The sequence below is a fragment of the Haliotis rubra genome, unplaced genomic scaffold (assembly GCF_003918875.1).
Source record: "Haliotis rubra isolate DU_JTF1 unplaced genomic scaffold, ASM391887v1 Scf2134, whole genome shotgun sequence".
Taxonomy (NCBI): domain Eukaryota; kingdom Metazoa; phylum Mollusca; class Gastropoda; order Lepetellida; family Haliotidae; genus Haliotis; species Haliotis rubra.
The window spans coordinates 11,817-24,592 of record NW_025766153.1 but is presented as its reverse complement, the minus strand read 5'-3'; the positions used below and the strand labels follow the sequence as shown (position 1 = coordinate 24,592).

At 43.6% G+C, this 12,776-nt stretch overlaps 1 protein-coding gene across 1 annotated transcript in view; it reads left to right on the top strand.

Moving 5' to 3' along the window:
* Positions 1–12,459, top strand: part of LOC124276818 (multiple epidermal growth factor-like domains protein 6) — a 37,164-nt gene extending 24,705 nt beyond the window's left edge. Inside the window, exons 11-19 of the mRNA XM_046712469.1 lie at positions 2,249–2,374; positions 3,053–3,184; positions 4,625–4,717; positions 5,298–5,393; positions 5,806–5,901; positions 7,909–8,004; positions 10,402–10,503; positions 11,531–11,636; positions 12,423–12,459. Coding sequence (XP_046568425.1) covers positions 2,249–2,374; positions 3,053–3,184; positions 4,625–4,717; positions 5,298–5,393; positions 5,806–5,901; positions 7,909–8,004; positions 10,402–10,503; positions 11,531–11,636; positions 12,423–12,459 — 884 coding nt within the window. The remainder of the gene's footprint in view (positions 1–2,248; positions 2,375–3,052; positions 3,185–4,624; positions 4,718–5,297; positions 5,394–5,805; positions 5,902–7,908; positions 8,005–10,401; positions 10,504–11,530; positions 11,637–12,422) is intronic.
* Positions 12,460–12,776: the final 317 nt, after the last annotated feature.

The following is a 12,776-nucleotide window of genomic DNA, read 5'->3' as shown; positions in this document are numbered from 1 at the left end:
AACGTCTGCTGCTGTAGACGTGATTAGCCTTGATCTGGTTGTAACGTCAACTGCTGTAGACGTGAGTAGCCTTGACATGGTTGTAACGTCTGCTGCTGTCGATGTGAGTAGCCTTGATCTGATTGTAACGTCAACTGGTGTAGACGTGATTAGCCTTGATCTGGTTGTTACGTCTGCTGCAGTACACGTGAGTAAACTTGACCTGATTGTAACGTCAACTGTTGCAGACGTGAGTAGCCTTGACATGGTTGTAACGTCTGCTGCTGTCGATGTGAGTAGCCTTGACACGGTTGTAACGTCTGCTGCTGTCGATGTGAGTAGCCTTGACATGCTTGTAACGTCTGTTGCTGTCGATGTGAGCAGCCTTGACACGGTTGTAACGTCTGCTGCTGTCGATGTGAGTAGCCTTGACCTGATTGTAACGTCAACTGTTGTTGACGTGAGTAGCCTTGACCTGGTTGTAATATGGCGTGGTGGGCGAGCTGGCTAAGGCGCCAGGCTAGTGATCCAGCGAGCGTGGAGGTGCCGGGATCGAGCCCACCTTTGACTGGGCGTAGAAACCTTTGATTCAACTTTGTATGCAGACTCTTTCAGTGTTGTCACAACCCCTAGTGTACAGTACACAACCCTGTTCACTTAAAAGAACCCACGAATCCGTTGGTAAATGACCAGATGGTGGCCACATGAATACGTGCAAACATCTAGTTGCGGGTACAGCAACGTGCAGTAAACTTGGACAAAGTACTGTGACTATGTGTCCCAGTCCACCCAGCTGTGAATGGGTAACTCGAAAGGATGGGAAAGTCACATTAACTCGGTGCGCCTAGTGGGAGTTGAGATTGATAATATGATGTGCCGCTGAGATTGACATCCAATGACATCCAATGGGAAAAACAAAGAATTGCTTTGAGCAGGCATGTGAGATGGACTATAGCGCTATATAAATACCCATATATATATAACGTCTACTGCAGTACACGTGACTAGCCTTGACCTGGTTGTAACTTCTGCTGGTGTAGACGTGAGTAGCCTTGACATGGTTGTAACGTCTGCTGGTGTAGACGTGAGTAGCCTTGACATGGTTGTAACTTCTGCTGGTGTAGACGTGAGTAGCCTTGACCTGGTTGTAACGTCTGCTGGTGTAGACGTGAGTAGCCTTGACATGGTTGTAACGTCTGCTGGTGTACACGTGAGTAGCCTTGACCTGGTTGTAACGTCTGCTGGTGTAGACGTGAGTAGCCTTGACATGGTTGTAACTTCTGCTGGTGTAGACGTGAGTAGCCTTGACCTGGTTGTAACGTCTGCTGGTGTAGACGTGAGTAGCCTTGACATGGTTGTAACTTCTGCTGGTGTAGACGTGAGTAGCCTTGACATGGTTGTAACTTCTGCTGGTGTACACGTGAGTAGCCTTGATATGGTTGTAACTTCTGCTGGTGTAGGCGTGAGTAGCCTTGATCTGATTGTAACGTCTGCTGGTGTAGATGCGGGTAGCCTTGAAGTTATTGACTATAACATCTGCTGCTGTAATCTTACATATAATGAAATCGTATTCTTCATGCAATGCGAAAATCACAACTATTTCGCTAAATATTAGACCATGAATTTGAATAGCTTTAATCCGATCGGTAGATGTCAGGAACCGACCTGATTGAAACAATGCTAATGTTCCTAAAAAGATACTTTTTATGGCCAAAATAATCATAATTATTGCATGTCTAAATACCTTTTAGCATTCATTGATGACAACACACATCACAAGAACGAATCGAGTGCACTCCTTGCGATGGTATACCACCACATCACGCAGTGATTGTTATAGTCCTGCTTAGAGGCCTATATTCAATAAGCAGCGAATGTCATTAAAATTCCCAAATGGGAAATTAGATATTCCATGTAAGTCTAGCTAATGTTATCTTCAGTCAAGGTAACTGAAACCAGGTACAATAAAGGGAAAACTTAAAATTTGCACTTATACAATAAATGTAACGTTTCAACAGAATGCTAAAATGCCTCTGTTTATACACACACACGCGTGCGTACGCATGCATACATTTATACTGAAAGAAAACTCCAAACTGTCGAACAAATGAAGAAAATCATGAACTGTCTGACAAGCGCAGCAGGTAGTGTGGAATTCGTAGAAATTCCCTGATGTGTATCCCTGTACACCGGGTTCATTCTGAGGACATGTCTTCAGGAGGCAAAACCTTCAGATTTAGCTTTGTTTAGAATCCGGCTTGTGTTCCAGCCATTGCGAGCTGCAGAGACAAGAATGGCGGCTGTGAGCAGGTGTGCGAGGATCTGCCAGACGACAAGTTCAGATGCTCCTGTAGGCCTGGTTTCACGCAGAACATCAACGCCAGATCGTGCAATGGTACGGTGAACATCGGTGCGGTGAGGGTTGTATCGGGGAATATTCAATAAACCACTGTCTCAACATAGAGGTGGGGGGTTCTAACGTTGGTAGCGTCGAGTACGGGGGACATTGGGGTTGGAGATTTAGCCAGTAAGTAGAGTTCTTATCTATAGCTATATTTCTTGAAGAACGACACCACGTTTACAAATGCTGGACCAAACATATTAGGGCTTTCAGATGTGCAGTTGTTTTCTCTATTTATTGTCTATTTTGAAAATTGTAATCTTTAAATCTTTTAACACTTTAGGATTTAGGTGGTAGATGGTTTATCACGATTTGTTGACACGATGGCTAATAATGACCGTCAGCGAGGACTGAAAGGCTATGTTAGATCATCACGCCAGCCCCCAGTGGAGTTATTACTAACTAACAGCCTATCAGTAGTCTACGAGTTCGACAGGGAATGGGAAATCGAACTTTAAACTTTTTCTAGTGAGACACATGTGGTTTTGATTTCACGTAGAAATAGTCTAGCTGGAACCTTGTATTTCGTCATTCACCGCGCCTTTTCAAATCAAATCGAAATCGCTCTTTGGTGTTCTCGGTTGTCGTGGTATACCCATCAACAAACATGTATATACATTTACTTGTCATACTCCTCTCTGTACGTTCCACTTGTCACGTTACTTCTTCCAGACATAGACGAGTGTTTATCGGGCAACGCAGGCTGCGAGCAGGAATGTCTCAACACGCCCGGAAGTTTTCAGTGCGCATGCCGGAAGGGCTATCAGATGCGCAAAAACAGAAATAACCAGAGGAAATGTGAACGTAATTATACATAGCGGTATTCCGTTTTTGAAATATCCATTTGCAGATGGGTGAATGAGCCTTACTGTATATTATCTCAGTAATATCTGGATGTTTCTGTCAAGGATCAGCTGAAGTATCAGTTAGTCCATCAACAATATTTTACCATATTTTAATAAATGATGTAATATGAACCAAAACACTTTGAGATTTATGTTGGTCACAAGTGAATTGTAACATGTGGCCTACCTAGAAATGCCAGATTTATAATTGTGCATGAAGAAATACGCTGTTCTCCGATATAATTTAAACATGTATAATATATACTTTGTGGAAAGGTATGAGATTGTGTCAAGGGGCGTACTTCTATTTAAATGGTTGCCCCAGAAGAATGACAACATGTTTGTCGGTGCAGTTTTAAATCTCGAACATTATTTGTCATGTTAATTAATTCACAGGAAAATATGTGTGAAAACTATAAATGCCTGCAATAGTGTCGTTACAGGGGTCGTTGCCGTGATGTCATGTCGCAGGTGATGTGGTCACACATGCGCAATAACCATCACCGTCCATAATTACCTCCCTACGCCCATCTACTCCCATCTTAATCGACCCCGGGGCACTGGGCACAGTTCTAACGGCCATATTATAACACAATTTTTTTATTGTGGTATCGTTCAGATCGGACCTTGGCGGTGTGAGGTGTCCTCACATTTCAGTATTTACTAGTGGTGGTCCGATTAATAGAAAATAATCGAAGATTGGTCGCAGTGACTAAACGACCAAGCAATCGAACATGTTTTCTCATAATCGAACACGACCAATCTTTGAACACTTGTTTGCATTAACAATATTTTTCACAAGGCTGGTTTTGTCTGTGTCATTAAATTTACATTTCATAAGCACTACATGTACAAGCTCTTTCCAAGTCATGATTGAATTTATCTTAAAGAATCCGGGAAATACGTGTTCCTAACATACTAATCATAATTTAAATATGCAAAATTTGCAAATGGACTTTGTGCAATTTGCTAAAAAACAAACAAATTACTACATGTTTTTTCTTTATTTTTGTGTGCATTAACACAAATAACAGGAACATTTGATATATGACTCTAACCAATTATTTTCGATGATTGATCGGTTGTAATGGACCAATCATCAATTATTAGATTTTAACCAATTCCCAACACTAGTATTTACTGGATCCGACGTGTGGATTGTGTGACATCATCCCCCAACAAGGAAAGTTTATCATGCTATCACCCACTGGTTAGCCTGGTCCTGACTCGATTACATGGTCAGTTTTATCCGTCTGCATAAGAGGTCATGGTCACATGGCCTAGCATGCACTGGTAGGAGTCTGACTTGAACAATAATTTTGACAAATAATAGCATTTCATGAATTCTAAACATTTTTGTTTAATTGATGTATCTATTTTACGTCGTACTTGTACCCAGCAACATGTGACCCTCCGTGTTCTAACTACGGACGCTGCCTGGCCCCGAACAAATGTCTGTGTCCCGCCGGATACCCAGGACCCGGATGTTCGGGTGCGTGTAGCTGTAATAGAACCAGTTGCTACCGTCGTATTCAATTCTTCAATAGTCATTTGTCTTATGTCATTATCATTCTATGCTGACAACTAATACTGTCAACTTATATCTAGTAAAGTTAAGCTCCGTTTTGAGCGGGCGGTCGGGTAGCCTAATGGTTAAAGCGTTGGCTCGTCACGCCGAAGACCCGGGTTCGAATCTCCCACATGGGCACAATGTGTGAAGCCCATTTCTGGTGTCCCCCGCCGTGATGTTGCTGGAATATTGCTAAAAGCGGCGTAAAACCAAACTCAGTCAGTCAGTCAGTCCGTTTTGAGCTGGTAGAATCGAATTCTGCTGAGTTGGTTTACCCTTAGACTAAGGCTTAGTCTCTGAATATATATAATTTTGATAGAACAAACAAGCCCATTTATATTGAAGAGGAGCCCTAGGGAGACCAGAGATTCAGAACCTGAGGAAATCTAGACTTGCATTATTTAGGGCTTTAGCACTGCAGAGAGGGCTTGGCAGTAGGGAAATTAATGTGGTTCAGGGACTGTGAGGCACACTAGTTTACCCTGTGTGACTGTACTTCCAGCAATCTGCAGTCCACCATGCAGTCACGGGGGAACTTGTCTGAGGCGGAACCGATGTGTTTGTCCAGCTGGCTGGACAGGGAACAGCTGCTTGAGAGGTTAGAGTTGGCCAGACTGTTTCCTTAGTGTTGTCTAAATGGGATACAGATAACATTGTCCGCTCCCTATTTTTGTGTAAACCGTGCTTCGTGCCATATATTTGTCTTAATGTTTGAGTTTTTACGAAAAACAGTGGTACTATTGACTCTTGTGGAGACAGTCACCCGGTTTAACGTCCTCTATGGGGGCGAAATAGCGTGAGGGAATCAGTTTAGGGTATGATACCAGTAGGATACCCTTTTCGCGAACACCTAATGTCATTTCTGATTTTCAGGGATCATTTATGCAGTTTTCACCGCTTTCTTGCCCTTTACTCAAGTGTATTCTGTTTTGGGGGTATGTTGAGACTGGTTGTTCCATAGCTTTGAAATTTTGAGATACATCTGATATATTATTGGTTTTTGGTTTCAGCTGTATGTCAGATACCCTGTAGGAACGGGGGGCGATGTGTGGCGCCCAACACGTGTCAGTGTTCATCAGGGTTCACGGGGGATCAGTGCCAGACACGTACGTATATAAACAGTTGTCATGGTTACCATTGTGTTGAACAGAAACATGGTTGAAAGTGCAAGCAGCAAATCCCAAACAAGATCATAACAAGATTTTATCTATTCAACACACTTACATATTATTGGTTCTGCCTCTAATATAGACATGATATTGTTTGTAATATTTGTGATCGTACACAATGTTAAAATATATGTCCGTGTCAGTTATATTTATGATGGGTTCGAATCTCAGATTCGACCCGTTTAGGACCCATGAGTACTGTGACAATACTTCGTAAACTGAGGGGCAAAAGAAACGTCCCCAAAGTAAAATTGTAAAAAACATTTCTTCTGTTTTCGTTATGACGGAAATTTATTTAGGAACACATCTCCCGAACGCATCCCCACGTCTCACAGAAAGGAAATCCACGTGGAGTTTTTTGTAAGCTTGAAAATTGCTTTTATTCACGTTTTTTGCATGCTTCTGTGGAAACATACCCGTATGAAAGTACAGTATAAAAATTATGCTCGACTGTTCGAATTCATCACTTCAATACGTTGGACACAAAGAACATGCCTAGACTCACGGCAGAACAGAGAGAACGAGCTATTGGGATGTTGCAGCTGGGTGCTTCTCACAGTCACGTTGCAAGAATCATGGGTTGCAGCAAGAAAACCATCACCAGACTGATGACACGCTTCAGAACAACAGGTCGGACTGCAGACAGGCCTAGGACAGGGAGACCACCCGTAACAACCCCTCAGGAAGACCGCCATTTACGGGTGCTTCACCTGCGCAACAGATTCCTGACTGTGACGTCATCAGCAACAACCAGCCTTACCCATCCAGTCAGTAGAAGGACCATATCCAGACGACTCCGCCGATTCGGTATCAGAGCCTACAGACCATTCCGGGGCGTGACGTTAACGCGTGAACATCGACGTCGTCGATTGGCAGGGGCACGTAGAGTTCGGCAGTGGCAGCCGCGGAACTGGCGCCGGGTACTCTTCAGTGACGAGAGCCGCTTCCAGTTGAACAAAGCTGATGGTCGGGTACGAGTCTACAGACGTCGGAACGAACGCACAGCACGTTGTTGCGTTCAGGAAGTTGAGACGTTTGGCGGCGGTAGTGTGATGGTGTGGGGGGAGAATTTGTGGCGAGAGGAAGACTGACTTGTTGGTGATAGAGGGAAACCTGAATGCCCGTCGATACATTGATGTTGTTTTACGACCTGTCGTGTTACCCTTCCTCCAGCAGAATCGAGGCGTGTTGTTTCAGCAGGATAACGCTACTCCCCACACTGCTGTTGTTACCCGGAACTTCCTGAACAACAACAACGTAAACGTCATTCCTTGGCCAGCAAGATCCCCCGATTTATCACCTATTGAGCACCTATGGGATCATCTCGGCCGTCAGGTTAAGCAACGTCAACATCCCCCACAGACAAGAAACGCTTTGGCTCAAGCTCTACAGGAAGAATGGCGTCGCATCCCACATCACGTGATCAGACGTCTTGTGCACTCTGCACGACGTCGTGTGGCAGCATGTATCGCTGCAAGAGGTGGACACACTCGCTACTGAGGAGTTGGACACTCAAAGACACTCTGTCAGTACTGATGTGCATGTGTTGTCATGATCGAAAACCGGACATTTGAACCTCCTGTGAAAAACGTCACAAAAACTCTACTTACAGCAAATTGTTTCAATTGTTATGTAATGACAGTCTGCATAATATATTCAAAAATTATATCAAACATTTCAACATTGAATTGCACGTGTTTGTATCATTTTATGATACAAAAATGATCGGGGACGTTTCTTTTGCCCCTCAGTTTAGTATAACTGAAATATGTTCCGTCAGCTTTATGTTCCACGTCATGCTACCGGAAGTCAGCCATTTTGGAGTTGCAGGGGCACACGGTCTGCCTCAGTTTGGACTTTCTTCTCGCACGTGGTAATAGATCTCAGATAGGTAATATCGCTGATAAACTTACCCTCTCACTTTTGTGTTGTGTCTAATTGCAGCCACCTGTTCTCCTGGGTGTGAAAACGACGGGCGATGTATCCGAGTGAACGTTTGTATGTGTAAGAAGGGATTCTCGGGACCAAGATGTCAGAACTGTAGGTCACAGTGAATACTCTCAACATGTCAAAACTGTAGGTTGTGTTTGAAAGTATGCATGTCAACGCTGTGGGTCTTGGCGAATAGACGGACTGCATGTCAACACTGTCGACCATAGTGAATACTCTCATAACATGTCAACACTGTCGACCATAGTGAATATATGTCAACACTGTAGACCACAGTGAATACATGTCAACACTGTAGACCATAGTGAATACATGTGAACACTGTAGACCATAGTGAATACTCTCATAACATGTCAACACTGTAGACCATAGTGAATACATGTGAACACTGTAGAACATAGTGAATACTCTCATAACATGTCAACACTGTAGACCATAGTGAATACATGTCAACACTGTAGACCATAGTGAATACTCTCATAACATGTCAACACGTCATGGCGAATAGACCCATAGATCGTGATCGAGACTACCAATGCCTGGGTGCACTGAGTTAGGCGTCTGACTTTTTGGGCTGGCGATTAGGTGCATGACTCTGAGAGTCGAATCCCGGATAGAATTTAAAAGTACTAGAATCTGTACTTTACTGAGATCCCCAAACTAACGTGTTACATTTCACCACTTTCTGAATGGCATTGTGTATTCACAGATTGATGCATGTCAACACTATAGGTCTTAGTGAATAGACCGGTGCAGAAGTGGGTTAGACATTTTCTTCAGCAACGTCTACTTGTAGGAGGCGATGATATGGATCGGGTGTGTCCCTTTTGTGTCTGCTGATGCTCATGATGTCAATCACCAGATTGTTAGGTCAAGTCTCGAGAATTCATATAGTGCAAGAACATTGCTCAGTTCGGCGATCAACAGCAAATGAACAGTCTTGCATGGGTCTCATAACAATCTTGCATGGGTCTCATAACAATCTTGCATGGGTCTCATAACAATCTTGCATTGGTCTCATAACAATCTTGGATAGGTCTCAACAATCTTGCATGGGTCTCAACAATCTTACATGGGTCGCGTAACAATCTTGCATGGGTCTCATAACAATCTTGCATTGGTCTCATAACAATCTTGGATGGGTCTCAACAATCTTGCATGGGTCTCATAACAATCTTACATGGGTCGCATAACAATCGTACATGGGTCGCGTAACAATCTTACATGGGTCGCGTAACAATCTTACATGGGTCGCATAACAATCTTACATGGGTCCCGTAACAATCTTACATGGGTCTCATGTTAGGTTGGTCTACGTCATAGGTGCCTGTATTCCAAGTGTTAGTGTAACAATGGATGTTGTAATCACGTATACTCCTTTTCATACAGATCCTGTCAAGTTAGTTCACGGGCCGCCCCCGTGTTTCTAAGCTCTGTGTTTCATGGGACAATAACATGTATAGATCTCAAGTTCCTTATTGTCACAACCCTTTCTGCATCTTGAGCCTTCATCAAGTCGACATACATATATATTCTCTGCCCATGAACAGCAAACCAAGACCTATCAGAGACCTGATTGTGTTCTCTTTCTGATTGCTCTCGAGATTCCGAAAATAAACCGGTCGCAAGTCAGATGTAAATGCGGCAAACAATGACGGAGCTGATACAAAAATGCCCGTATGATTGAATCAATTGATAAACGAATAATTCACAACACGGTCTTGGAACGTGTAAAGGCAACTGAACTGACCGCTCAATGTACTGGTGTTAATCCTGTTGACGTTATACATGGAAATTGATTAATGGTTATTAAATCAATAGTCGGCCATGTAGTACATTCTTTGTAGAGAGTCGGGAAGTATGTGGGGACAGTGTGTTTCCATGTCGGAACCTTGTGAGAATCGTAAATAACAACGAGTGTAAGATTCCGTCTATATCATGAGCACGAATTGATGATACCAGGTGTTCGGGAACCGTTTCCTGCTCCCACTGTGGCTCACTTTGCAAATACATGCAAGGGCAGATCAAGAACAAAAACTCGGGTTACAAGTCAAAATTGTGAATAGCAAACGTCATTTCTGTCAGTAGGCTAGGTGGAATGGTTTTAGTCCGAGCGCCCCACCAGACCTGACCCTCGATGTCAGGACAATCTGGTAACCCTGGAGCCATTCTAGTCCGGAGACCATGCTACATCTGGACGCCCCTTTAGGTTTAACCCTTTTGGTTCCAGCCCTGGCCTCCCACTTAGCATGAGAAACGACAGAGGCTCGCATGTGGTTATAAAGTATGGATGTTGCTAATGCAATTAACTTCCGGGTTACATGTCCCGGAAGTATTTTACTGTACCCACGATATAAACTAGAATACTGCTGATTGAGGCATTAAACAACATTCTATCACCTAATCGAGGATATGTCAAATATTTGTCAGTAATGCTTCCCATGACGCGTTTGTGACTTTGATATTGCCTTTTCTAATGGTCCACAGCACGTCCTCGGTGTCGCCCGGGTTGTAGAAATGGAGGGAGATGTGTCGGCTTGAACAAGTGCACGTGTCGGCCTGGATACAGAGGAAACCTATGCCAAATAGGTATGCTACATTACTTGGGGCAGTGGGGTAGCCAAGCGGTTAAAGCGTTCGCTCATCACGCCAAAGATCCGGGTTTAAATTTCCCACATGGATACAATGGATTAACCCCATTTTTGGTGGCCGCCGCCGCGATATGGCTGGAATATTGTTAAATGCGGCGTAAAACCATACTCACTCACTACATTACTGGGGATACGTGTCATCGACGTATTTTTCAATTACATGAGACGAAAAGATAATATTTACTTCCAAGAATTTATAACAGCAGTTTTGTTTTGGACACCAATGGGGCAGAGTTGTGTCCCTTTGACAGTTCCACCAGATTATGTTTCTATGTTTATCGACACCATAGCAGTAGTAGTCACTAAATTCGTCAGATTTTCCGCCTGGTCTTTACTCCTATATAAAGTTGACAGGCTTTCGTGTGACTAAATGAAGTGCTTCGTTGAACCCAGCTCACTCACTCACTCACTCAGGGCGGTGGGGTAGCCTAGTGGTTAAAGCGTTGGCTCGTTACGCCGAAGAGGGTTCAGTTCCCCACATGGGTACAATGTGTGAAGCCCATTTCTGGTGTGCCTCGCCGTGATATTGCTGGAATATTGCTAAAAGCGAAGTCAAACCATGCTTACTCTCTCACTCACATCTGTGTCATGTGTAATCTCTCTCCACAGTGAGAACAATGGTTGTCTTGACAACAGAAATTGTATCACAGGCGTAGTAAATCATAAATATTAGCGGCCATTCCTGTTTGGACCTCTGTTTTTCTTGCTCAGAAACCAGAGGCTATGTATTTGTCCTATGTCACCACTTCAGTCTATACACTTCAAGGTCACATATTTAACCATGAAAATATGCACCTGTTAGGTTAGCATAAATATTTGAAGACCTCTCAAGATACCTTTGTGACTGCCAGCTGATCATCACCATCGACTGTAGCACGCCATTGTCAACACAATATCGGACTTCAGCCGTAATCTGTAGTGTATTTCACTACTCTTGCTGTTTGTTATATTTATACGTATTTCAGCTCCCAGGGCAAACTGTCGCCCAGCCTGTCAAAATGGTGGCATATGTCTCCCTGGCAACAGGTGTCGGTGCCCGGATGGGACAAAGGGCTTCCGGTGTCAAGACAGGTACATCTCGTTTCGTGATGATTGCATTGTGGGATATATTAAGTGTTAACATTTAGAATCATGTATCCGTTGCATAAAAAGCAAATTAACCTTATTGTTAGTTGAACACTAGTACTACCCTGGTATACTTTCTGGTAAACAGGGGGCGGTGGGGTAGCCTAGTGGTTAAAGCGTTGGCTCGTCACGCCGAAGACCCGGGTTCGAATCCCCACATGGGTACAATGTGTGAAGCCCATTTCTGGTGTCCCCCGCCGTGATGTTGCTGGAATATTGCTAAAAGCGGCGTAAAACCAAACTCAGTCAGTCAGTCAGTCCTGGTAAACAATTTCCTGAAACAACGTGTATTGCCAACCTTATAGCCTTCCAACAAATTTTGTCTAATTAACTGGCATTGAATTAGCACGTTGTTCCTACACATTGAAACTACATGGGTTTGTTAGTCTTTCGTTTAAATCACCCTTATTGTTTCAGGTGTTTTGCCCAACGTTATCACAGACATTTAGTTCATATTGGTTCACGTTGTTGTCGTCGTCCCCCCTCTAGCTTTTCCCCAAAGCCTAATAAATGTCATCACTATATCTGTAAAGCAATGTGACATGTCCATACATATTTGTCACTACAATAAGTGTCATATCGTGGTGTGTACATTAATTTTTACCTACCATGGACACTGGCCTGTTGTTCTGTCACTGTTATGCCCTTTTGTGACGTTTTCTTTTATTGTTCCCTTATCCAGATTTTCCCTTATAGTGATAATGACGTTACTTTATATCGGTCTTTCCACAGACACTGCCCTATAGTGACAATCATATTTTTCCCCTGACTCAGACACTGCCCTATAGTGACAGTCATGTTTCCCCCTGACTCAGACACTGCCCTAGAGTGACAGTTGTTTCCCCCTGCCTCAGACACTGCCCTATAGTGACAGTCATATTTTCTCCTGCCTCAGACACTGCCCTATAGAGACAGTCATATTTTCCCCCTGCCTCAGACACTGCCCTATAGTGACAGTTGTTTCCCCTGCCTCAGACACTGTCCTATAGTGAGTCATATTTTCTCCTGCCTCAGACACTGCCCTGTACTGACAGTCATATTTGCCCCTGCCTCAGACACTGCCCTATTATGACAGTTGTTTCCCCC